This window comes from Solanum tuberosum, unplaced genomic scaffold, assembly GCF_000226075.1.
Source record: "Solanum tuberosum cultivar DM 1-3 516 R44 unplaced genomic scaffold, SolTub_3.0 scf00149, whole genome shotgun sequence".
Classification (NCBI taxonomy): domain Eukaryota; kingdom Viridiplantae; phylum Streptophyta; class Magnoliopsida; order Solanales; family Solanaceae; genus Solanum; species Solanum tuberosum.
In genome coordinates this window covers 320-23723 of record NW_006239072.1, presented here as the reverse complement: position 1 = coordinate 23723, position 23404 = coordinate 320, and the positions used below count along the sequence as shown (strand labels likewise).

At 34.3% G+C, this 23404-nt stretch overlaps 3 protein-coding genes, 1 non-coding gene and 1 pseudogene across 4 annotated transcripts; 2 read left to right on the top strand and 3 right to left on the bottom strand.

Annotated features, from left to right (window-relative positions):
• Nucleotides 1–139: 139 nt before the first annotated feature.
• Nucleotides 140–3944, bottom strand: LOC102584960 (transcription factor ILR3-like). The gene is made up of 5 exons (XM_006352424.2): nucleotides 3644–3944; nucleotides 1659–1721; nucleotides 994–1071; nucleotides 749–911; nucleotides 140–605 (listed from the first exon to the last, which is right to left on the bottom strand). The coding sequence occupies exons 1-5, from the start codon at nucleotides 3772–3774 to the stop codon at nucleotides 345–347; spliced, it is 696 nt and encodes a 231-aa protein (XP_006352486.1). The 5' UTR covers nucleotides 3775–3944; the 3' UTR covers nucleotides 140–344.
• Nucleotides 3945–6937: 2993 nt separating this feature from the next.
• On the bottom strand, nucleotides 6938–9923 carry LOC102584639 (uncharacterized). Its single transcript, XM_006352423.2, has 3 exons — nucleotides 9803–9923; nucleotides 8372–8972; nucleotides 6938–7348 (listed from the first exon to the last, which is right to left on the bottom strand). Exons 2-3 carry the CDS (start codon nucleotides 8831–8833, stop codon nucleotides 7196–7198), a joined length of 615 nt encoding a protein of 204 aa, XP_006352485.1. The 5' UTR covers nucleotides 8834–8972; nucleotides 9803–9923; the 3' UTR covers nucleotides 6938–7195.
• Nucleotides 9924–10860: 937 nt separating this feature from the next.
• On the top strand, nucleotides 10861–13279 carry LOC102584293 (photosynthetic NDH subunit of lumenal location 3, chloroplastic). Its single transcript, XM_006352422.2, has 3 exons — nucleotides 10861–11193; nucleotides 12063–12349; nucleotides 13055–13279. Exons 1-3 carry the CDS (start codon nucleotides 10920–10922, stop codon nucleotides 13151–13153), a joined length of 660 nt encoding a protein of 219 aa, XP_006352484.1. The 5' UTR covers nucleotides 10861–10919; the 3' UTR covers nucleotides 13154–13279.
• A 292-nt stretch (nucleotides 13280–13571) lies between these two features.
• Nucleotides 13572–13644, bottom strand: TRNAA-AGC (transfer RNA alanine (anticodon AGC)). Its single transcript has one exon. It is a non-coding gene; the product is annotated as a tRNA-Ala (tRNA).
• A 2454-nt stretch (nucleotides 13645–16098) lies between these two features.
• LOC102583977 (formin-like protein 5) lies at nucleotides 16099–23181 on the top strand (annotated as a pseudogene).
• Nucleotides 23182–23404: the final 223 nt, after the last annotated feature.

Below are 23404 nucleotides of genomic sequence, written 5' to 3'. Positions count from 1 at the left end.
AATTTTTTTTCCCCCCCCCCCCCCCCCCCCCCCCCCCCCCCCCCCCCCCCCCCCCCGAAAAAAAAACACACACACTGAATGCATGCCAAACAAAAGGAAGAAATAACAAAGAATTTAATCAGGAGAGAAAAGAACGTATACATAAATGCCAGGTTGAACCTGCTAAAATTTACAGTTGATAAAACCAGCATTTAACACATTAAAAGTGCAAAGATTACAAGAGAACTACTATTATCCACCAAATACACCAAAAGGACTCGACGAATAAACTAACACAGCTAAAGAATGTTTAACTAGAACAACATATCGGAGTTAAGTCAATTATCATAGGTTTAGCAGCAAACTTAAGCAACTGGAGGGCGGAGCACGTGATCCTGCGAGGTATCTATTGCAGCAGGAGGCATGAATTGCCACATGGCAACTCCAGGGTAACTTATGATTGGCACCAGCTTGGTTCCTGCAGCTTGAATTGGAGAAGCAAAAGCACCGGGCATGGCAGGAGGCAAGAAGCTAGGTTGTGCACTCATAGTCTTTAGTTGTTGCTCTAGCTTCTCTTTCTGGGACTTCAGCCTCTGCTTTTCATCTCGAAGCTCATTTTTCTCAACCTACACAAATCAAACATACTTGAAGTCAGTAGAAGCATAGTAAAGTGATGTTTTAGCTTTTCTTGTCATCAGATTGTTTTGCCAAATTGACAAAACTTGTCAACAATCTAGTAGCCAATGGAAAGAAAGTAACAAATACTTGCCTTCAACTCCTTTATCTTTTCTTGTAGATCCAAATTTGAGTCTTTCAATTTTTGAGCTTCATCACGTAACTGTGTCACCACACGAACAGCATCAACAAGAATGCCACTCTTGTCTGTTTTTGGAGGCCTACCGGGCTCAAGAAGCACTGCCAATTCCATGAACCTGAGACCATATTTTAATTTAGCGATATATAAAATGAAATAAAGGGTGAAATGGTTCTAAAAGGAATGAATTGTGAGCCCACTTGTCATTCAGTTTCTCTCTCCTTAATTTCTCCCTGCAAGCTTTGGAACTTGACGAGGTGCATGATTCAGCTCTTGTCCTGTAACAATTGTCGGAAACATGAGTAAACAATGTTATGTAGGTACATTAAGAGGGCATCTGGCTTTCCTCTCAAAACCAATACTACGAGGGAAAAAAGCTCGAAGGCTAATAGTATAATTATGAAACTAAGAATATAACATAAGGGGGCTTTGTGTACATTATTACATCACAAGAATTTGAATCTAAACTAAATTTGTGGAATTGCTGCAGCATAGTAACTACTTCCAAATAGAGGGAAGGGAACTATATCTCTATGAAATCTTCAGAAGGCCGTTTAGGGAGTATAAGTCCTCCATATAGGCCGTTAGAACAAGAGGACAGAACAAGTCAAAATCTTTAAAACTATCCTCATTAAAAGCATAATGAGATCGTTATTTTCGCAACCCTGAGCCTTTGAGATAATAGAGTAATACTCTGGAAATGAAACAAGGGGAGGGGAGAATTTGTCACTTTTCTTTAACAATGGTAAGCGCCAAGTAGCTAATCAAATCAAACCTGATAGATAATAGTGACGAGTTAGTGCAACATCAGATCTCTATGCTTAGGAAATACACAAAAAATGTCCCTAAACTCAAAAGTTTTTACCTTTTCTTACAACTGCTTTCCTTCAGGCAGTCTGATTCACCAAGTGAGCCATCAATATCAACACTAAAATAGACATAAAAAGCAAAGTGGTCAGAACACAATCGAAAGGGCATTGAATATATATTGTATATGCTGGAGAAAAGGGATTGAATCAGCTAAAAGTTCCCAACTTTTAGTTGGGCTCTGCAATATGAATCCTTTATTGACATTCCATCTTTATTCAAACAAACAAGACTCATCAATCAGCTAAAAGAGCTCAACTTTCAGTAACAGCTATATGTAGCTATATGTATCTTCTGTATACATTTTGCTTTATTTGGAAACAAGAAAACTCATCAATCAGCTAAAAGATGACAACTTTTAGTTAGGGTCTGTTATATGAATCCTTTATCAACATTCCAACTTTATTCAAAGAAACAAAACTATCAATCAGCTAAAAGAGCCCAATTTTCAGCAACGGTTATACGAATCCTGTATCCATTTTGTTTTATTCGAAAGCAATAAACTCATCAATCAGCTAAAAGATTCCAACTTTTAGTTGGGGTTGGCTATATCAATCCTTTATACATTTTAACTTTATTCAAAAGAACAAGACTCATCAATCAGCTAAAAGAACCCAACTTTTAGTAACAGTTATATGAATCTTCTATATCCCTTTGCTCTATGAGGAAGCAAAAGAACTCATCAATCCGCTAAAAGATCTCAACTTTTAGTTGGAGTCAACAATATGAATCCTCTATAGCCTATTCGGACATATTGAGAAGTAGCAAGACTCATTAATCAGCTAATATCCTAACTTTTAGTTGGTGGTGGCTATATGAGTCTTTTATAGACATTCCAACTTTATTCATATGAATCAGCTAAAATAGCCCAACTCTTTGTATGGCTCTTCTGTATCCATTCTGCTCTACACAGAAGCAACAGAACAGAACCCATCAATCAATAAAAGATCCCAACTTTTAGTTGGTCAGAAATATGAATCCTCTTCCTACTTCATCAAAAAATAATATGAATCCTCTTCCTCTATATAGATTCTAACTTTTTTTTATTCAAAGAAACAAGACTCATCAATCAGCTGAAAGAGCCCAACTATTAGTGACGGTTTTATGAATCTTCTGTATCCCTTCTGCTCTACTGGGAAGCAAAAAAACTCATCAATCAGCTAAAAGATCCCAACTTTTAGTTGGAGTCAACTATATGAATCCTTTCTATCTATTCAGAAACAATAAAACTCATCAATCGGCTAAAAGATCCCTACTTCTAGTCAGAATCAACTAAACAAATCCTCTGTATCTATTCCCCTAACTTTTAGTTGAGGTCAGCATGTGAATCATTTATCGACATTCCAACTTAATTCAAAGAAACAAGACTCATCAATCAGTTACAGGAAACCCCCAACTTTTAGTAACAGTTATATCAATCTTCTATACCCATTTTTCTTTCTTTAAAAGAAAAAAGACTAATCAATAAGCTAAAAGGTAGAGTCAACTATATGAATCTTATATCTATTCCTCTTTATCGAGAAGTAACAAAAATTCATTGATCAGCTAAAAGATCCCAAATTTTAGTTGGGATCATCTATATGAACCCTTTATCAGCATTCCAACTTTATTCAAAGAAACAAGACTCATCAATCAGCTAAAAGAGCTCAGCTTTCAGTAACGGTTATACGAATCTTCTTTATCAGTTCTGCTTGATTAGGAAGCAAAAAAAACTCATCAATCAGCTAAAAGATCTCAACTTTTAGTTGAAGTCAACTATATGAATCCTCTATATATATTCTACTCTATCTAGAAGTAACAAAGACTCATTAATCAGCTAAAAGATCCCAAATTTTGATTGAGATCCGCTATATGAGCCCTTTATCAGCATTCCAACTTTATTCAAAGAAACAAAACTCATCAATCAGCTAAAAGAAAAAACACCCAATTTAGCAAATACAGCACAGAATCAGTTAAGTCAAATTTGACACACTAAATAAGTACCTAGCATTAGTTGAACCATTAAACCCCTGCATAGACCAAGAATACCCAGAAACTGAGAAATTGACATCAGGGGAGACTATATCTTCATAATTATAGTCATACAACCAGTTGGTGTTTTCCGGTAGAACCATCTCCGATCAACCGCCGGAATTTCAAGAAAATATTTCCGGTGACCAGAAAAAAAAATTGGAAATGGGAAAGTGAAAAGGGGAAGAATTTAAACAAAGGGGTTTTCAATAACCAAGGATTAGAGATTGGAATTTGGAATTTGGAGACAATTGGTGATTCTTGTTTGTTTATGAAACTATATATTGGGAATTTGACAACTACACAAACTTCAGGGGGTATTTTTTTAATATGCTACAAATTGGCCCCCTTTTTTTGTTTTTATTTTTGTAAAAAATAAATTAAAAAAATTGTGGTCCCTCTATTATAGAGTAATTTTAATATTTATTACTCTACTTTTTTAATTATTGTTATAGATCAAATGATAAATATTTTAGTGAGTTTTGGGTTATAAAATAAAGTTTTTAGGTTGTTGTGTATCGCTTGTGATATTATAAATTAGATATGTCACTATATGTAATTTTGAAGTTAGCCTAATCGAATTTAGTGATACGTTTATAAAAAAAATTTGACCTAGAAAGTTGTGATGACGCGTTTATAAGGTTTCTTGACTAGAAAAATTAATGTAATTTTGGAGTTAACGTAACAGAATTTAGTGACATGTTTATAAAGTTCTTTGATCTATAAAATTGTGATGACACATTTAGAAAATAATCTAACCGAAAAAATTAATGTAAGTTTGAAGTTAGTCTAACTGAATTTAGTGACACGTTTATAAAATTTTCTGATCTGATGAATTTATATAATTTTGAAGTTAGTCAAACTAAATATAGTGACACATTTATAAAGTTTTCAGATCTAAAAAGCTGTGATGACACATTTATAAATTTTCTGACATGAAAAATTATGTAACTTTGAAGTAGCCTAACTGAATTTAGTGACACATTCATAAAGTTTTTTTCACCTAAAATATTGAAGTGACACATTTATAAAGTTTAAAACAAATTGTGATGACACATTTATAAATTTTTCTGACCTGAGAAATTGAGGTAATTTTATAGTTTGTCTTTTGAATTTAGTGACACTTTTTATAAAGTTTTTGACCAATAAATTATGATGACACGTTTATTAAAAATTTTAATATGAAAAATTAATGTAATTTTGGAGTTAGCCTAATCGAAATAAGCTATGTAGATAGATAATAATTTTTTTTTATGTATATACATTATATGTATGTTCAGTCTTCTAGGCTTCTTCGTGAGTTTACTTCTTTATATCTTGACTTCACTTAATGAAAATTCTTATTTCACCATTTTTTTAAGACATGTATCATGTATTTATTGAATTTATATAAGCACTGAATATACATAAGATTTTAGTATAATATTAAGAGGTTAGATAATGGGATTAAACAAATAGTTGAAAATCATTTTCTTGATTAACAAATGGGGAGAGTTGGTTAAAACTTCAAACTCAACAATAGAGTATAGTAATGACAGTTAAGATATTCTAAGTTTAGTTGTCCAAGTTAGAGGTAAGCCACTTAATTAAACAAGGATTAATTAATTACTCATCCATTTCCTAATTAAGTTGATAGTTCATTGAACATGTCATATTTAATATTGTGATTATAATTTATTCAACATATTCTCCTTGAGATTCGTTGGAAATGAAAAAATTATAACAAAATTACAGTCTAATATGTCAAAAAATTGGACTTTTCACAAGTAATCAGAGTTTTTGTTAGATTAATCCTACTAAAACCAAAAAGAGGAGATCAAGAAGAGAGAGTTATACAAACACTTGTCAGAGAGCAATCGACAAATCTAAAACTGCTATAGCAAAATAGAACGAAAGTACCTTTCAAGGGTTTTATATTTCCTTATTTCAACAAAATAGACAGAAAATGTTTAAAAACGATTAATGAGGCAAGGACTCTATCCCCTTGTACACTCTAAAAAAAGGGTATGTCGGGTTTTTGGGACCCTATATTGAAAAAGGTTCCAAACTTTCTCAACTTATACCAGGAGAGCGAAAATTAACGAAAGGAAGACAAGGTTTTAACTAAATATAACACAAACTATTGTTATTCCTATCACATCAATCGATTCAAGTCGATTCGTTCTTATTAGCGCAAGAGATAAATTTTGACCTCCATAATGGAGAGGGAGTAATTGTGAACCTCTTGTCAATTGATTCTGAATAGCTCTATCCAGTGCAACACCTACATATCAATTTACAATGTCTCAATCCCAGACCATATAAAAGGTCTTTTTTTAATTATAGAACCTCGATCTCAAATTCTTGGAGTTATCTTTTTGATAAATATCGATATTTGTGTGGAAGCTTCATAAGCTAATAAAACAAGGGAACATGTCCAAACTTGATGACAAAATGTGCATTGAGGCTAAATAATTGAAGTTAGGTTGCCATGTGCTTCTTGATTTAAAATTTAATAAAGTCATGAAATATAGTATATTATTGAGAATTTTCCTTGTGTATAATTGGCTTGAAAGAAAAAGTTTATAAGTGCAAAGAATTAAAACAAGTTTTTGGGACCTATATTGTCATGTTTGGACCCATTGAATATAAAATGTTAAGTGCCCTTTGCTTATTCACTTCCCAATTTTAGGAAGCTTCCTTCCCCTGCTTCTTCTCCTACAAGCACGATGGCCTATTAACTCAGTGGTAGAATGCGCCCTTGACAATTATGTTGTCATGTCTCGATTGTAAAGGTTTTCTATTCCATGGATAGTTCAATGTATTTATTGGTGCCTGAAGATGAGAGATGGTCCCATCCATATGATCATTCAAGGCGCGTTAATTAGAATTTTTGACTGATTATCCCTTTTTGGGATAACTATTTAATAAATGATTATTTTCTCAAGTAAAAAAGCAGAACCAGTATTTGAAGCTTATAAGTTGAAAATTACAGTTATTTCAAGTTAATGAGTTATAAACTAAATAATTTATAAATATTAAATGAAAATTTTAAAATAAACATAAAATTTAGATTAAAAGTACTGGATTTGGCCTAACACGCAAACTATATACTTGCTCTGCTCCTACTCAACAACTACTCAAGGGCTATCTATATTCGCTCGAACTCTTCAAAAATGTCGATGAATACACATTGAATTCTTCAAAAGTAGTGTTTTCTCGGAGGATCTGACATGAGTGCGGCAATAATTTTGAAGAGTACTTCTCTTTTCATCCGATGAAGGACAATTGACACATAACATGATCTCTATCTCTAAATTATTTGTCTGATAAAAGTGTCCTCATTTTTAGGGGATTCATATAACAGCATCTCCAAAATGGATTACAAAACTACAGACTAGTTCAAGTAAAGATCTTGCACTTGATAACTACTAAGTACTATATTACTAGCTCAATCCTGTCGATACGTACAACTAAAAGCCGTTACATGCAATTTACTGCAACAAGCCAACAATCTCACCTGCTGCTGTATCAACTAAAGATGAACTATTTGTGTTGTGGACGTCTCATTTTGAGGAGATGAGAAACACCAGCCACAACGTGTAGTCGGCTACTTGGAACACCAGTCTTTGCAAGTGCCCTCCCGTATTTGTCCAGAAGAACGAAGCAAGGAACATACTTAATGTCATAATGGAGAAGCTGAATTTACAAATAGGAAGATATCAATCAGCTAAAACCAAAAGAGTGAAAAGTCAAACATGAAGTAGATGGATTACTCCAAAGGCAATACACAAAGTGACCGGACCACTCAAACAACAGAAATAATTGTTCTTGCTCTAATTACTTTGTTTCAACTTTCCCGACTTTCAAATGTATAGTCTAACATAGAGATCACCACAGAGTAACTTTCAATTATATTAGTCAACTTGACAGTCGCCACAGAGTAAGTAATCAATCCTAACATGATAAAAGGTTCAAAGGACTATACATGTGCAGTGCTTTTCAGCTCCACCTAGAATAAATGTTAGAGTTATTGCATTGGAAGAACTTCCAAGACAAAGATATCTAAAAACATAAGTATAAAGAAACTAAGCTAATATGTAAAAAGACTTCAGAAGGATGACATTTAACTTGAATATATTGCTGACAATAGTTCGCAGTTTTACATAACATGTTGAAAAGAAAGATATGTCGTCTTAAACAATTTATCAGACGAATCCTATGCCCAGAATGCACACTATCCTAGTCAATTGATTCATGAAGGTAACTTAACATACAATAACAACAAGAACAACAACATACCAATTGAAACTCCACAGGTCTGGGGAGGGTAGAGTGTATGCAGACCTTACCCCTACCTAGTGGAGGTAGAGAGATTGTTCCTAAAAGACCCTCAACTCAAGTAACACATATCAAAGCAGTATGAAAAGACAATACAAAAGTAAAGAAGACATAGCAAATAATAGGGAAAGCCTTACATGACATTTCAACAGAAAAAAAGGAACAATAACGAAGGTGACTTAGCATAGTAATGATATAAAAATAACCTTCAAATACAGAAAGAAGGAAAGAACTATGTCAACAACCAAACAACAAAGTGTGAGGCCCCTCTCAGTTCTTGGAGTATGCAAAATCTACATGCATCCGTCCAACAACTGAGTATCAATTAAAACAAGACTTGCGGAAAATGTGAGAATACAATGTATAGAGTATTAAGAGTACCTCAGGCAACCATTGGTCATTCTCTGCATCAGCCATAACAATGTCGAGCCAGTCAGAATTTCTGTTCTCAACTTCAGTAACAAAATTAACCAAGGAATTGCAGAGCCGGCACTTTGGGGAGTAAAATTCAATAACAGTACCCTGTTTTCCACTGGCCAAGGCAGATGCTAATGCACTCTGCTCGGCCTCCGCTTGCTCTGCAGGAGTCAATTTCTTCTTCACCAACTTCAAGGTATTATTTTGGTTGATTCCACCATTAAACTGGAAATTAAATTTGGGTGATAAAGGTTGGGGTTTTGATATATTTTGGATGAAATTAAACACTCCAAAGCCAAGATTCTTGAATGGTTTGAATAACCAAGGAGTTTCAAAGGTACAAGGCAAAGGGTTCTTTGGATTTTGGTTATGAACATCCCAAGGCCATTTTAAACAAAAGGGAGAGTTCTTGGAAGTATAATCCATCTTTTCCAAGAATGATGTGTGGTTACATCACAATAACAAGCTGAACTTTCTTGAGCTACTCATTTGCACAACATTATAGCGGGAACAAGCACCAACTTTATGCTGCACCAACAGGACAATCAACGTGCACACACCTAATCTGAAAAAAATAAGACAGTTTATAATTACTGACTTGATAAACAACATATTAGTTGTTATTGTTCCAGGCAGGGGCGGAGGTAGTATATAACAAGTGGACTTGGCAGAATCTAGTAGTTTTGATCCAAACCTTGTATACAACAAAAACAACATACCATAAGTTGGGTCTGGGGTGGGGCGGGTAGAGTGTACGTAGACCTTACCCTACCTTGGGAGTTAGAGAAGTTGTTTTCGGTAGACCCTTGGCTCAAGGAAAACATATCAATCAGATAAAATAGAAAGCATGACAAAGCATGTTGGGAAAAAAAAAGGAGGAACATCAACTACAAATAAAATAGTGCGATAATTAAATTCATAACCCTGTGTATGCGTTAAAAATCACTACATACGTACAAAAATTAAACTCATAACCCAATTACAAGTACTCAAAGCCATGCTCTCGTATCCAGAACCCATAAAGTTCAAATCCTGGCTCCACCTCCCGTTCAAAGATAGTTTAAAGGTCAATTTTTCCGAAAATTGACCATCAAAATGATTATAATGTACTTAAGTCTTTCTCTGCAGAGCTTAATCATTCACAAAATTCCCACCCTAATTCAATGTCTTTGCTACAAAGCTTAATCATTTGATAATATTTCTATACTAATCCAATAATTTTACACAATTCACTCATTTAACATCATTTCTACCTAATTTAAACTACTAATGTGAAACATTAACTCTTTAAATTAGTCAATTTTATGTCTGAAATCGAATTTAACATTTCTGTATATGAATACAAAGCAATGGAAGAAGGACTATATATCAAAAGTGAGAGAAGACAGAACTTACAGCGGTGAAATCGCTCGAAAGGATTTGACCGGAGTGAGCTCGTCGGAGAAGGACTTCGCCAGAGGAACTTGCCGGTGAGTGTGTAATTTGAACTTCGGTCCCAAGATGTGTGAAAATTTTGGGTTCGCATGGGTCCGTTCTAGAGGAAGTTTTGGGCCTGTAAGTGAAGCCCATTGGGCTTATAATCCATTATATGCCCCAATTCGAATCACTTGGTCCTTGTGGTAGAAATTTCACGGGGAAACCTGTTTTGACAACGTCATTAAATTTGTATTCACCTTTTAAATTTTTTACTATATATATATATATATATATATATACCTATGTCATATATGCGGTGTTTGAAGTTAAACAGTTAACAAATCAAACTCCAGACATTGTGTATGAAGTTACATTCGAAGAAAAAATAGTTGGACTTCAGTTATATTTCCACCTTAGAAATGAAATTAAGAAGAAATATGACTTTATGAGATACTAATGATTATCAGAGCATGTTTGGATTGACTTATTTTAGGTGTATTTAAACAGTTTTATAGTGTTTGGGTAAAATAAAAAGTATTTTGAAACACTTGACTTTAAGACAAAATAACAAAAATAAGTCGAAAAACTCATATATTAGACTTTACTTATGTCTCTTGGCTTATATAAGACATAAGTTTTTTTTTTTTTTTTTAATTTAAAGAATATAAGACATAAGTTATAAGTCTAGTCAAATAAGCTCTTAGTTCATTGACCATATGAAAAATGTAAGGGTAACAAACGGGAGAATCGAGTTAGATATGAACAGATTGAAAATGAGTCAAGTAAAATAGATAAATTATCCAACTCACTCATATTTGATGACACACTCTATCTAACTTAAATCCTACTTCTTTCTCAGATCTAAAATTTTAACTAAGAAATTTGAAAAATAAAAATATAGTAGGAATTTATAATTTTGGGAAAACAAAAAAAGAGGAAAAAAAAGAAGAAGGGAGAATTACAATCTTACCCTCAATTGAGATATCCTTCTAGTGGCCAATAGTCATCAAGATTCATCAAATGGATATAATATAACTTTTTAAAAAGTACAAAAAATAGGCTATCATTTTTCTTCTTAGTTTCAACACCAAAAATTATGGCTAACACAACAAATTTGAACATTATATTTGAAGCTCTTTCACTCATTCCCAAGATTCACAATATTGAAAAAATTCAGAAAAAGGCAAAAACAATAAGCCAAAAAAAAGAAGAAATTCAAGAAAATTCACCACCAAAAACTACAAGAAGATTAGCATTAAGCATTGGTTCAATTGCTTTATTTGCAAATTCAAGAATTGGAAATTCACTTGCTGAAGATAATAATGGATTTTTTATCACTGGTCCACTACAAGACCCTTCGGTATCCACCAGTAAGTTGTTTTTTTTGAGCATTTTTTTGTCACGGGTTCAAGTCGCGTTATCAGTCATTAATACTTGCATTATAGAATATCCCTGACTCTGTTAATGCGGAATGTTTTATGCACTATATTACCATTTATTTTTTTAAAAATCTAACTTTGCCAATGAAATTGCTCGATTTTGATCTATTTGTGTTCTTGCCTTAGCAAATCATCTCGTATATGTCCTTTGTCTTTAATGGAATTCTAGCGTGAAATGAATGGACCCCACATTCTAAGTTATTCTAGAAAAAAAAATTCCCCTCAATTTGAATCATTTTTTTAAAACTTAACAACTTAATCTTGAAGATGACATAATAACAACTTAGTTAGCTTTTCTAGGAATATATATATATATATATATGTGTGTGTGTCTAGTTTCGCCTCGTATTTGTCCTTGTCATTAACAAAGTTGTATAGCATGAAATGGGTGAACCCCACCTGTCCAAATTATTCTAGTAAAAAAAGTTTGAATTTAAAACTACCCTTACCTCAGACCCTATTAGGTGTCTGGGGCAAAAAAAATTGTCTTTTTTTTCCTAACCGAGGGGTAATATTAGACCAAAAGTTTAAAGGAAGGCAAAGTTACATTAACTTTAAAAAGTATATGAGCAAATTTGACCCTTTCGCTCCTTTTAACTCATTACATATAATATAAGATATCATGAATCGAGTCTGTTAAATTAGGTCTTGGGGCCTAACTCACGCCTCATTGCACAAGCCTTATAAGGAGTTCCCACAATTCATTAACCACCAATGTGAGACTTTTGTCATTCTTTAACAGAATCGATTGTTCATAATTTTACTATGTTGATAAAAGTTGTTGCAATGTTTGATTGTAGACATTATAAACAAGGAGACAGGTACAAGATCATTTCTTAAGAAAGGAATGTACATTGCTAATATTGGAACAAAAGGGAGAATTCATAGGTTGAAAAGATATGCATTTGATTTATTGGCATTAGGGGATTTGATTGGAACAGATGCTTGGAATTATGTGAGGAAATATTTGAGGATTAAGTCTACATTTATGTATTATGATTTTGATGAAGTTATCACAGCTGCAGAAATGAATGATAAACAACCTCTTACTGATCTTGCTAATCGATTATTCGATAACGTTGAGAAGGTACATTTGATTTTGTTTGCCTGATGTAATATGTTGCTCGTACCCTTCAAAAATATTGACCCACCTGTGTTGTATCTTTAAAAAATACAGAAGTGAAGAGTCCGAGCAATATATGCTTGATGTTAGGTTGGTCAGACCCTGGTGTGGCGTCAGTGTCAGATCCTTAAAAAATGCATATTTTTTTGAGGATGCGAAACACACTATGTTGAGAATAGTGTTTTTGAAGAGTTTGAGAAATATACATATATAGGTTTGATGTTATATTGATCGGACCCTGTTGTCATACCTATGTTGGATCCATTGCATAGCTTTTGGAGGATTCAACATAAATTCGATTGATGGATATATAGCAGTACTTTTGAAGAATCCGATCGACATAGGTCTGATACTATGTTGGTCGGATCCTCCAAAAATATTGTTGTGCCTGTATTGGATCATCCAAAATCTTACTTACACACGCTCTGACAGTATTATTGAAGAGTCCGAGCAATATAGGTCTAATGTTGTGTTCCTCAGATACTTCAAAAATATTGCCGGATCCTTACAAAAATGCATAGATTTTGTAGTATCCAACGCACATATATATGGTCGTGACCGTCAATATTTTTGAAGAGTCTGAACGACACAAGCCTTATTACGTATATAGGTAGCAAATTGCAAGTTTTTGATAACCCCTTGTGTGTTTGCTCCAATATTTTTATGCAGCTTGAAGATGCAGTGAAGAAAAAGAACCTGCCTCAAACACAATCATGTTATCAAGAAACAACTACTATTCTCCAACAAGTCATGGATAGAATGGCATAAACAAAACATATGTTTAATTATATTCTGTTAATTAGTCATTTTGACAAATGTTTCTTTGTAAATTTTGGGATTGTCAATAACACTTTGATGGAGATTATATTCAATTTGAATACTCTATACTCCACACATGAAGTTGGTATATATTGTCACATAAAAAATTAGTCAGCTCAATGCATGAAGCATCTCAGATCTATACATGATCGGTGAAATGGGGGAAGGGACACATTCCAAGACTTATTCTAAGATCAAACATGTAACTTATAAGTCACACAAAGATAACTATACCGTTTTAGCAAAATTGCCACATTCCAAAACTTATGGTCGAACATGTGACCTATAAGTCACACAAAAATAACTATATCGTTTTAGCAATATTCAAATATAATGGAACATTACAAAAAAAGGCAAATAAAAAAAATGGAGATGCGGGGTATCGATCCCCGTACCTCTCGCATGCTAAGCGAGCGCTCTACCATCTGAGCTACATCCCCTTCATGTTTAAATTTACCACGTATTTCATTCAGTATTTTTGATTGTTTTTTTTTTGGTTGTATAACGTCTATATCCATATTAGAAAATATTAAAAAGCATCTATGAGATATAAATAAGCACTCATTAAACAAAAAGATTGATGGGTGTTCTGACTCTGACGTAAGATGTTAAGGTGCATAATATTTCTATAGATGTATATTCACGACCTTCAAATTCTTGATTAGGATCAATTTTTTTTCCTTTGGTTTTCTTTAGAAAATTTCTTCACTACTGTGAATAGTATATAATAATTTATAAGTTTGAACTTCATGGAGAAATGATAGGTGTGCAGTGTTTTATGGTTGTGACTAATTGCAGTTGGAATCCACTCAATTTTGAATAAAAAAGGTACTTTTAAAAAAAGTAGGTATAATGAAATAAGAAAAAAAATATGTTATTAATATTGCACTTAGATAATTTTGGCATGTTTCAATTCGAAATATACAAATTTCAATTAATTTTGCATTGAGGTATAAGTTATGATGAAAATTATTTGCATTCGATATTTCCATCAAAATTGACCGACTATAATTAAAAACTAGAAACCTTTACTGAAAAAGAAAAGCTAGAGATAATATTATTATTATTATTATTAACTCAGTGAAAATTTTGATTCTATCGTTACGATTTACCTGTCTAAATTGTAGGTTCACCCTGGCATGTGAAGAATCTACCTTTTGTAAGACTTGACTTTGTGAAACACTGCTAAAATAAACTACAAAAAATAAGGTGGCTTCATGCAAAAGGCCAAAAACTTCCCTTGAAAAGAAGAATATTATAATTAAAAGTATTTTCTTTTATTAGAAATGTTATTTAAAGTTAAAACTGACAAACTTGCAGTCGACCCTCATAAATATATACTCCTATGTTCCATATATATTAGTATTAAATAAATCTAACTTTTATAGTAAATTTTTTTATATATTTTTAAAAATATTTTAAATTATTAATTATTGTGACGTATAATACTTTTTATGTAGTTTATAAGTATATAAATTTCTTTTAAAAAAAATTGAAGATTCCATGAACAAATCATCTGTCAATTGAAATATATTGATGATAATTAAATACCAAAATTTGTAAACCTAATAGTTTCAATATAAAACTTGAAAATTTGAGATATTTTAAATATATTTGACCATTAAGCTTTTCTTTTTCTAAACTCAATTACTAGTTGTATTATTTTTTTTTTAAGAAAAGGAAATGGAGTGAACAAAAATATCTAGAAGTTTATACATTTTTAATTTTGTATCTTTTAGCATTTTTAGGTCATTTTTTTACCCCTCCATAGTAACTTCCACCTCCTTTTGCTTTTTTGGTTGACTCAAAGTCACAACTTTTAGATTGAACATGATAGTGCTTACAATCCGAGCAACTTTCCTCATCATCGTATGAGAGAGCATTAAAGATAAGAAAAAAAACCCCTTTTATTTTCTTGGTTGACTCAAACTCGCAACTTTTAGATTGGACATGATAGTGCTTACCATCCGAGCAACTTTCCTCATCGTATGGGAGAGAGTTAAAGATAAGAAGAAAAAAACCCTTTTGCTTTCTTGATTGACTCCTCATCGTATGAGAGAGAGTTAAAGATAAGAAGAAAAAAACCCTTTTGCTTTCTTGATTGACTCAAACTCGCAACTTTCAGATTAGAAATGATAGTGCTTACCATCCGAACAACTTTCCTCATCGTATGAGAGAGCATTAAAGATAAGAAAAAAAACCCTTTTGCTTTCTTGGTTGACTCAAACTCGCAACTTTCAGATTGGATATGATAGTGCTTACCATCCTAACAACTTTCCTCATTGTATGAGAAAACACTAAGGGCTCGTTTGGTGTGGATGATAAGCATAAATAGTCCTGGGATAAAAAAATAGTCCCGGAATAAAATTTTGATGTCTTGTTTGATTGACATGTTTGGGATAACTTATCCTACCATTTATAGTATAATGATGAGATAAGTTATCCCATATACATGGTGGGATAAGTTATCCCAGGATAACTAACCCCAGAATAGTTAATCCTGGGATAACTAGTTCCCAACCAAACGACCCCTAAAGATAAGAAAAAAACCCCTTTTGCTTTCTTGATTGACTCAAACTTACAACTTGCAAATTGGACATGATAGTGCTTACCATCCGAGCAACTTTCTCATATGAGAGAGCATTAAAGATAAGAAAAAGTTTTGCTTTCTTGGTTGACTCAAACTCGCAACTTTCAAATTGGACATGATAGTGCTTACCATCCGAACAACTTTCTTCATCGAGAGAGATAAAAAAAAAAACCCTTTTACTTTCTTGATTGACTCAAACTCACAACTTTCAGATTGGACATGGTAATGCTTATCATCCGAGCAACTTTTCTTATAGTATGAAAAACGCATTAAAGATAAAGGAAAAAAACATTGTCAGCATTCATACACGGCGCCTCCACATAGGAGAAAAAAGTTTTAACTTTCTGGTCAACTCACGCGCCTTCTCTAAACCCACCCTTTACAATTCTCTTGTGTATTTACAGTACAATTTTAGCTTGATCTGATAAAAGTACAACTGGAAGAATTTGGGGTTTGATGACTAATTCTTTGGAGTTAATTCTTGTTTTTTTTTTTGGAAAGCTGCCTTCTTGAATTGACTACTTCTTGATTCGGTTAGTTGGTTTTTGTGTTAAAGCTGAGTTCTTTTTTGTCTATTTTAAGGTTTTGTGCAGTGTGTATATTTGATGCCACTGTTTTTGAGTTCTTGCATGAAAAATCTGAGGTGGGTCAGTGAGATTGTTGTGGTGAAGTTTGTGATTTAGCTATTTTGGGAGGTGTTTTTTGAGAAGGCTGCAATTGGGGTTGGTGGTAAATGCAGCAAAGACTTGATCTTTTTGTGGGATTTCAGCTCTTTTTGCTCTATTGGTTTTGCCAGGTGTTTGATGCTATTGTTTCTTGAGTTTTTATCTGAGGTGGGTCAGTGAGATTGTTGTTGGGAAGTTTGTGATTTAGAGGGATTTTCAGGAGGGAGGTGAAAGGTCTTTTGCTTTATTGGGGTTTACAGGTATTTGATGCCACTGTTTCTTGAGTGTTTTGGTTGAAATTTTGAAGTGTGTCAGTGAGATTGTTGTAGAGAAGTTTGTGATTTAGATATTTGAAAGGTGTTCTTCAGAAAAACTGAATTGGGTTGGTAGTAAATGCAGCAAATACTTGATCTTTTGGGGGATTTTGAAGAAGGGTGTGAAAGCTCATTTGCTCTATTGGGTTTTATAGGTGTTTGATACAAGTGATTCTTGAGTTTTTTGCTTGAAAATTAGAAGTGGGCCAGTAAGATTCTTCTTGGAGATTATGTGATTTCGATATCTGAAAGGTGTTCTTCGGTAAGACTGCAACAGGGTTGGTGGTAAATATAGCAAAAACTTGATCTTTGAGGGATTGTCTGAAGGGGGTGAACACCTGTTTGGTTACCTGGTGTTGTTGGGAGGTTTGAGATATTCATGAGAAGCATTGTCTGCTTTGTTGATGCTGATTCAAGAGGAAATGGGTGTGAGAGGAGTATCCCAATTGTCTGTTTTCATCATTATCCTTTTTACTATAGTGGCAGCAAATCCCGTGAGTAATAGGCCAGAGGATCATTTACTGGCCAATCAAATCAGTTCTGTGGGGATTAACCAGGAATTGGTAATCCTTTCTTCTTTAGCTGACTTACTTTTACTTACTGCTTGAATAACATTTGTATGTAAAAGTTTTTTTTTTGGTCTGTTTACTTAGCAGGTAGTCGAGCGTTGTTTAGTTTCCCTTATCAGTATTATTATTATTAGCAACCATCCTACTGGCGTATTCTTTTCACTATTACGTGTTGTTTCTTTACTTCATTTATCATAATATTGGTGTTTGCTACTGTTCTTTTCTCCATTATCTTCCATATGGTTTCTTTACTACTGTATTTTCTTTTCTTACTGATTTTGATATGCTTTACTTGAGAAACAACCGCTCTACCTTCACAAGGTAGGGGTAAGTCTGTATACACACCACCCTCCCCATACCCCACTTCTGGGATTACAATGGGTATGTTGTTGTTTTTGTACTTAAAAAGAAAAGGATAGAGATGAACATCATGGATTGCTCCTATGGAGCAGATTGATGAGAAATTAGCATTACTTGATCCCACCACTTTTAAGAAATTTGTAACAGTAGTTCATCGTAATGAGCATATGTTTTTATGTCCATGTTCACAGTTTTTGTATTGTGTAGTAATTTTCCTGCTTTTAGCATGATCTCTTAGTCTATGAAGCATTTGATACGGCATTTGTGAAAGAATATGAACAATATATGCATAACTTCATTTAGATGGGATCTTGAGTTAATCCCTGAGATTAACTAGGTGATTCAACTCTGTGCTATTTACACACTAAAAATCCAAAGAAGAGAACTTCGCAGAGAGTGACACAAAATCATAAAGAGTGTAGGCATGAGGCATCAAGGTGTTAAGGCATGTGTCATCGCCCATTGACTCAATCTTTGAGGGGCTCACTAGACAACAATTGCAGTTTGACAAAGTGACCTATTAATCATTACCAAAACGCCATTAACAAGTTTTTCTTTTTGATTAGGTGTATAAGAAGTTTGAAATTGGTTGCACAAGAAGTAGGCCTCGATGCCAACTTTTATTTTTTGAAATAGTGTAAGTAATTGAAAATTGGTCTCTAAAATTTAACGGCATTTTTGTATCTATACCATTAAAATGGCATCTGAAGTAGATTCATGTTAAAATGGCACTGAACTAGAATTAATTGATTTTTGTTTCATATATTTCATTTAGTTGTGTTTTTTAAAATTCTTTTATTCAAATAATAAAATTTTGCATCCATATTTATCAATTATTTTTTCTTGCATGACATACATACTTACATAAATATCATATGTTATTTATGTGTGTGTATGTCATTAGCACCTTTTTTCGCCAAAGCTTTAACAAACCTTTGATACTTTTCAATTATTTTGGCCTTTGACAACTCTGCTTGGGTCATCAATTATTGTTCTATCCCTTACAGTGTTATTAAAGGCTTAGGTTTGCTCGAGGCACTTTTAAGCCCTGAAGTATACGCAGTGTGGGTTTGCTTCGTCTTGTTTTGCTTAGAGAATGTTTCATATTCGGCACCAATTTATACTATCAAAGGCTACTTGAGGTGCATTTAAACTCTAAAACTAGCTGCAGCATAGGTTAGGACTTCATATTGCTTGAGACATGCACTTTATTGGCCTAAGTGGCTCGTCTTGAAGAGGGTTGCATTACAGAATAAATATAGCTGGTTAAGCGGTATATTTATTGATATGGAGGCTTTATTGTGAAATGACAGTGACTAAGAATAGACATAAAAAAATTATTACAAAGAAACTAGGCACTAAAATGAATTAGAGAACATAAGATAATACTTTTCCATCTGAATCTGAATCTGTTTTTTTTCCTTGAACTTCATTGAAAAGTTTTTTACAATATATATTTCACTTGATTGTAGTTATTTCAATTCCTTTGGCCATATAGTTGCTGTTTGTGTTTATATTTAGTTTTGGCATCTTGCATGTATAATGTTTACTTTGTTTTTCTCCTTTCTTCATCTAAAGGCTCATTTAATTGCATTTTGTATCTTACACACTCAATGCTTTTCGCTTTTGACAACACTAATTGAACTTCTCTATATTATCTTTTTTTTTATATTGGTCCAAACTTCAGTCGGTCTTTCAACAGCAGTTCCAAATAATGTCCCTCAAGTTTCCTTGCTGCCATGTTCTCAGTGTTGTCAAAGACGCGCTTAAGCCCTGAAGCGAGGCTCACAACATGTTGAGCACTTCGCCTCACTTAATATGTACTTCAGTGTTGTCATAAAGGTTCTAAGACATACTTTCCATTGCCAATGAAGGCTACACTAAACAGTTGATATTTCACTTTATCGTAAAAAAAGTAACTCAATTTCTTTGTTCGTATATTTGTCATTCATGCGTATAATTATTAGTCTTGGACAAAACATATCTATATTTGTTTTTTACTCCCTATGCGCCTTTTTTCATTAAAACCCACACTTAATTTGCTTTTGATAATACTGCATGCTCTTTAATTCAGACTAGCGTCAATAGCTCTCCCCTCTGATTTAATAGTATTTTGATTTGTAGATATTTGAGAATAACTATTCCCAAGCAGCTCTGATTATAATCTTCTGCTGCAGGCTGAAGAGTTATGGTTGAACTGTAGGCTAGAGTTGGTACATTCTAATGAAGCTGTTGAAGATCTTGAGTTTAGTGATCCTGCAGAAGAAGCAAACGGAATCTTTACTAACAGAAGATCATTAACTAAAAATAAAGAGAAAAATGCCAATCTACTCACCAAGGAAGCCCTTATGGGTTGTTTAGTGAAGAAAAATCTTATGTTTCTTATTTCGGGAGAGGAGAAGCATTCACCTACATGGTATACCAGATGCATGGACTTCCTCTTTTCCTGGTATGGTGCACCTAGACGGCGTGAATTGCTTCAGGTTGGAGATGCGCCAGCTCCTGCTCCTGCTCCAGCTACTTCCAGTTCTGAAACTCCCAATTCTCCGCCACCTGCCCGTCCTCCTACGACGCCATTTTTTCCTCGAGACTACAATGATTCTAGCAAAACCTCTGGTCCTAGTGATCAGTCTTCTACTAGTCAAAACTCTACTTCGGATGGTCAATCAAATAAGAAAAAAAGCAGCACTAAAACAGTTTTGGTTGCAGTTCTTGTGACTGCTGCAGTCACATTTATTGTTGTTGCGCTCTTTTTTATATGCTATTGCAAGGTTTGTGGGGTTGGATACAGAAAGGGGAAAAATGATGAGAGGCCTCTTCTTAGCCTAAGCATAAGTGACTATTCTGTTGGTACATCTCTATTCCTTGTTTCTCTCTTGTATATATATTAAATTTTGGCTTTTGGTATACTGATGTTTCTGAGACTTCAATCTTTCAGCTTCAAGGCACGGTAATGCTGGTAATCATTCAGTCAGTGATGATTCCCACAATAAAATTGGTAAAACTTTCTACATGGAGCCAAACGCTCTTAATGGTTCTAAAAGTGAGATCCCTTTGGGAACTGTTACGGGCATTGCTGTGGCTGCAGCAGGGGTTTCTGAGCAGATACCGCCTGGAAGAATGGGGATGCAGGTACAGCCTCCGCTTAAGCCTCCACCCGGTAGGGTAAATCCTTTTGAAGATCCTACTAGTCCAGCCCCTCCCCCACTACCTCCTGCCAAGATAACCAATCTCGCTGCTCCATCCCCACCGCCACCGCCACCGAAGCCTTCAGCTGGCGGTCCACATCCTCCTGCACCAGGGCCGCCTCCTCCACCACCCATACCAATTCGTGCTAAGGCTGGTCCTCGTCCGCCACCACCTCCGGGCCCTGGTGTTACTCCACCTCGTCCTCCTCCCACAGGTTTGAAGCCACCTCGACCTTCGCCTCTTGGATCAAATGCATCCTCTAGTGCTTCAGTTGAGGGATCAGAGAATGATCCTTCTAAAACGAAGCTAAAACCTTTCTTCTGGGATAAGGTTCTAGCAAACCCTGACCATTCAATGGTTTGGCATCAAATCAAATCAGGATCATTCCAGTAAGTGTATTTTTTCTTGCGTGATGTTGCTCTATGATTCTTTTGATTGAATAAGGTGTTTAATGGTCAGTGAATTTTGTTTGACAGATTTGATGACGATATGATAGAGAGTCTCTTTGGATATGCTCATGCCGATAAAGACAAGAATGGTACCAAAGAAGGACTCTATGTTCCAAGATGCTTCTAAACAATATGTTCAAATTATTGATCAAAAGAAGGCACAAAATTTAGCTATTCTTCTTAAAGCCTTAAACGTGACAACTGAAGAAGTTTGTGATGCCCTTAAAGAAGGTGATCTCCTGTTCCCTTCAATATATCAAGATAAAGAAACACTAAAATTGATCGTCTTTCTAACCTTATTGTTCCTCCCACCTCACCCCCACCCTAAAAAAAGGTCATCTTGCACATGTGGGTGTTATTATTGTGATTAACTAGGGTTGAGATCGACCTCAACAGTGATAATTTTTCCAAAAGTGAAATGATTTCCTGCAAAGTTTTCTTGTTATGGTAAAGACAATGTAGATAGTATGAGTTTATACGGTTCTGAATTATTGGAAAAGGAAAAGTTTTTCATTTTACAGGCAGGGTTGACGTCAATTTAGGATAGGTAAATGTAGGTAATATGAGAATTGGGGAATATGTAGTATCAATTGATATTGGTCAATTTATTTTATATGTTTCTTCTTTTCCCTGTAACTTTGAGCAGTAGTGTTAGGTTTGTCTTTTGCCCGAAGCATTTAGAGAACTGCCCGACTGATGTCTCCTTGAAGACCCAACCAATGTATTCTTTCAAAAAGATATGTGATAAATGTTCATTTATCATATATTTGTCCGCTGTTTTCTGTTTCTGCCCCTTGTCTTTGTTCATCTTATCATTAAGAAGGCCATCGTCCTTTTGGTGTACTATTTGTGCCTTTCTACATATTTGGTTCTGCAGCTACATGTACTTTAAAGAGAAGCTTTACTCCTGCTATGCGCAATATCTATCTGCAACATCATATTATCGTCGAGCCTTTGCTGGGCGTCGTACTTTGCATGGTCATTGACCAATCTGATTGATGGAATTTTATAAGCATTAAGTGTACATTATCTTAAAAACGTCCTTTCAAAAATAAAAAAATTAGCACCGCTTCAGGACAGGTCACTATTATCATGATCAGAATGATTATACTCTTGTAAGAAGAATTTGTACTTCCCTCACAGTCAAGTGGCGAAACATTAGTATACTTGTATATTGGTTGGGTCAATTTCTTGGAAATGGAAATATCAGGTTGTTGTATATTTGCATCTATGACAACAGTGACTAATATTTTATTCTGACCCAGGAAATGAGCTTCCATCTGAACTCCTTCAAACTTTGCTTAAGATGGCACCAACTGCTGACGAAGAATTGAAGCTGAGGCTCTACAATGGGGATCTCTCTCGGCTTGGGCCTGCAGAACGATTCCTGAAAGTCTTGGTTGATATTCCATTTGCCTTCAAAAGACTTGAATCCTTACTCTTTATGTGCAGTCTTGAGGAGGAGGCATCAATGGCTAAAGAATCATTTGCTACTTTGGAGGTGAGATAAATGTTCCTGATTGTGATGAACTGTTGGATTATGAGTAAATATTCCTAACTTATATTCCCTCTGTTGCATTTTTTTTTGTTGGTAAACTGTGAAAGATTACCATAGACAACCAATATTTACACCTAAAAAGCACTCATCGGAATCATAACCAAAGTGTTAAGTCATCCCCAAGCCTCCGAAACAGTAAAACAACTAGTTACAGATTTTCTGGATTATACTACTGCACTTCCTAGCTTTCCTAGAGCCTTTATGTGCGCTTTAGTGTCTTCATGAAGGTTCTAAGGCATATTTTTCCTTGCCAATGAGCCTCTTCTGAAGAGGTGACACTTAACAATTGATATTTCACTTTATCTTAATCTTTTTTCAATTTCTTTCATATATTGGTCATTCATGTTTATAAATATTAGTTTTGGACTGAACATATATTTATGTATTTTTTCTCCCTTTGCGCCTTTTTTTATTAAAGCCTACACTTTCTTTTTCTTGGTACAAAAAGCCTACACTTTATTTGCGCTTTAGGCTTAAAGCCCCAACAAATAGAGCTTTTTTGCGCT

Excerpts from the sequence above, each read along its gene's own strand:
- LOC102584960 (XM_006352424.2), bottom strand. The coding sequence starts at position 3,774 with ATGGTTCTACCGGAAAACACCAACTGGTTGTATGACTATAATTATGAA. Across the intron at positions 912-993 it reads AGAGAGAAACTGAATGACAA|GTTCATGGAATTGGCAGTGC; the intron begins GTGGGCTCACAA and ends ATATGGTCTCAG. Across the intron at positions 606-748 it reads AAAAGATAAAGGAGTTGAAG|GTTGAGAAAAATGAGCTTCG; the intron begins GCAAGTATTTGT and ends TGATTTGTGTAG.
- LOC102584639 (XM_006352423.2), bottom strand. The coding sequence starts at position 8,833 with ATGGATTATACTTCCAAGAACTCTCCCTTTTGTTTAAAATGGCCTTGG. Across the intron at positions 7,349-8,371 it reads ATGACCAATGGTTGCCTGAG|CTTCTCCATTATGACATTAA; the intron begins GTACTCTTAATA and ends TTGTAAATTCAG.
- LOC102584293 (XM_006352422.2), top strand. The coding sequence starts at position 10,920 with ATGGCTAACACAACAAATTTGAACATTATATTTGAAGCTCTTTCACTC. Across the intron at positions 11,194-12,062 it reads AGACCCTTCGGTATCCACCA|ACATTATAAACAAGGAGACA; the intron begins GTAAGTTGTTTT and ends GTTTGATTGTAG. Across the intron at positions 12,350-13,054 it reads TATTCGATAACGTTGAGAAG|CTTGAAGATGCAGTGAAGAA; the intron begins GTACATTTGATT and ends ATTTTTATGCAG.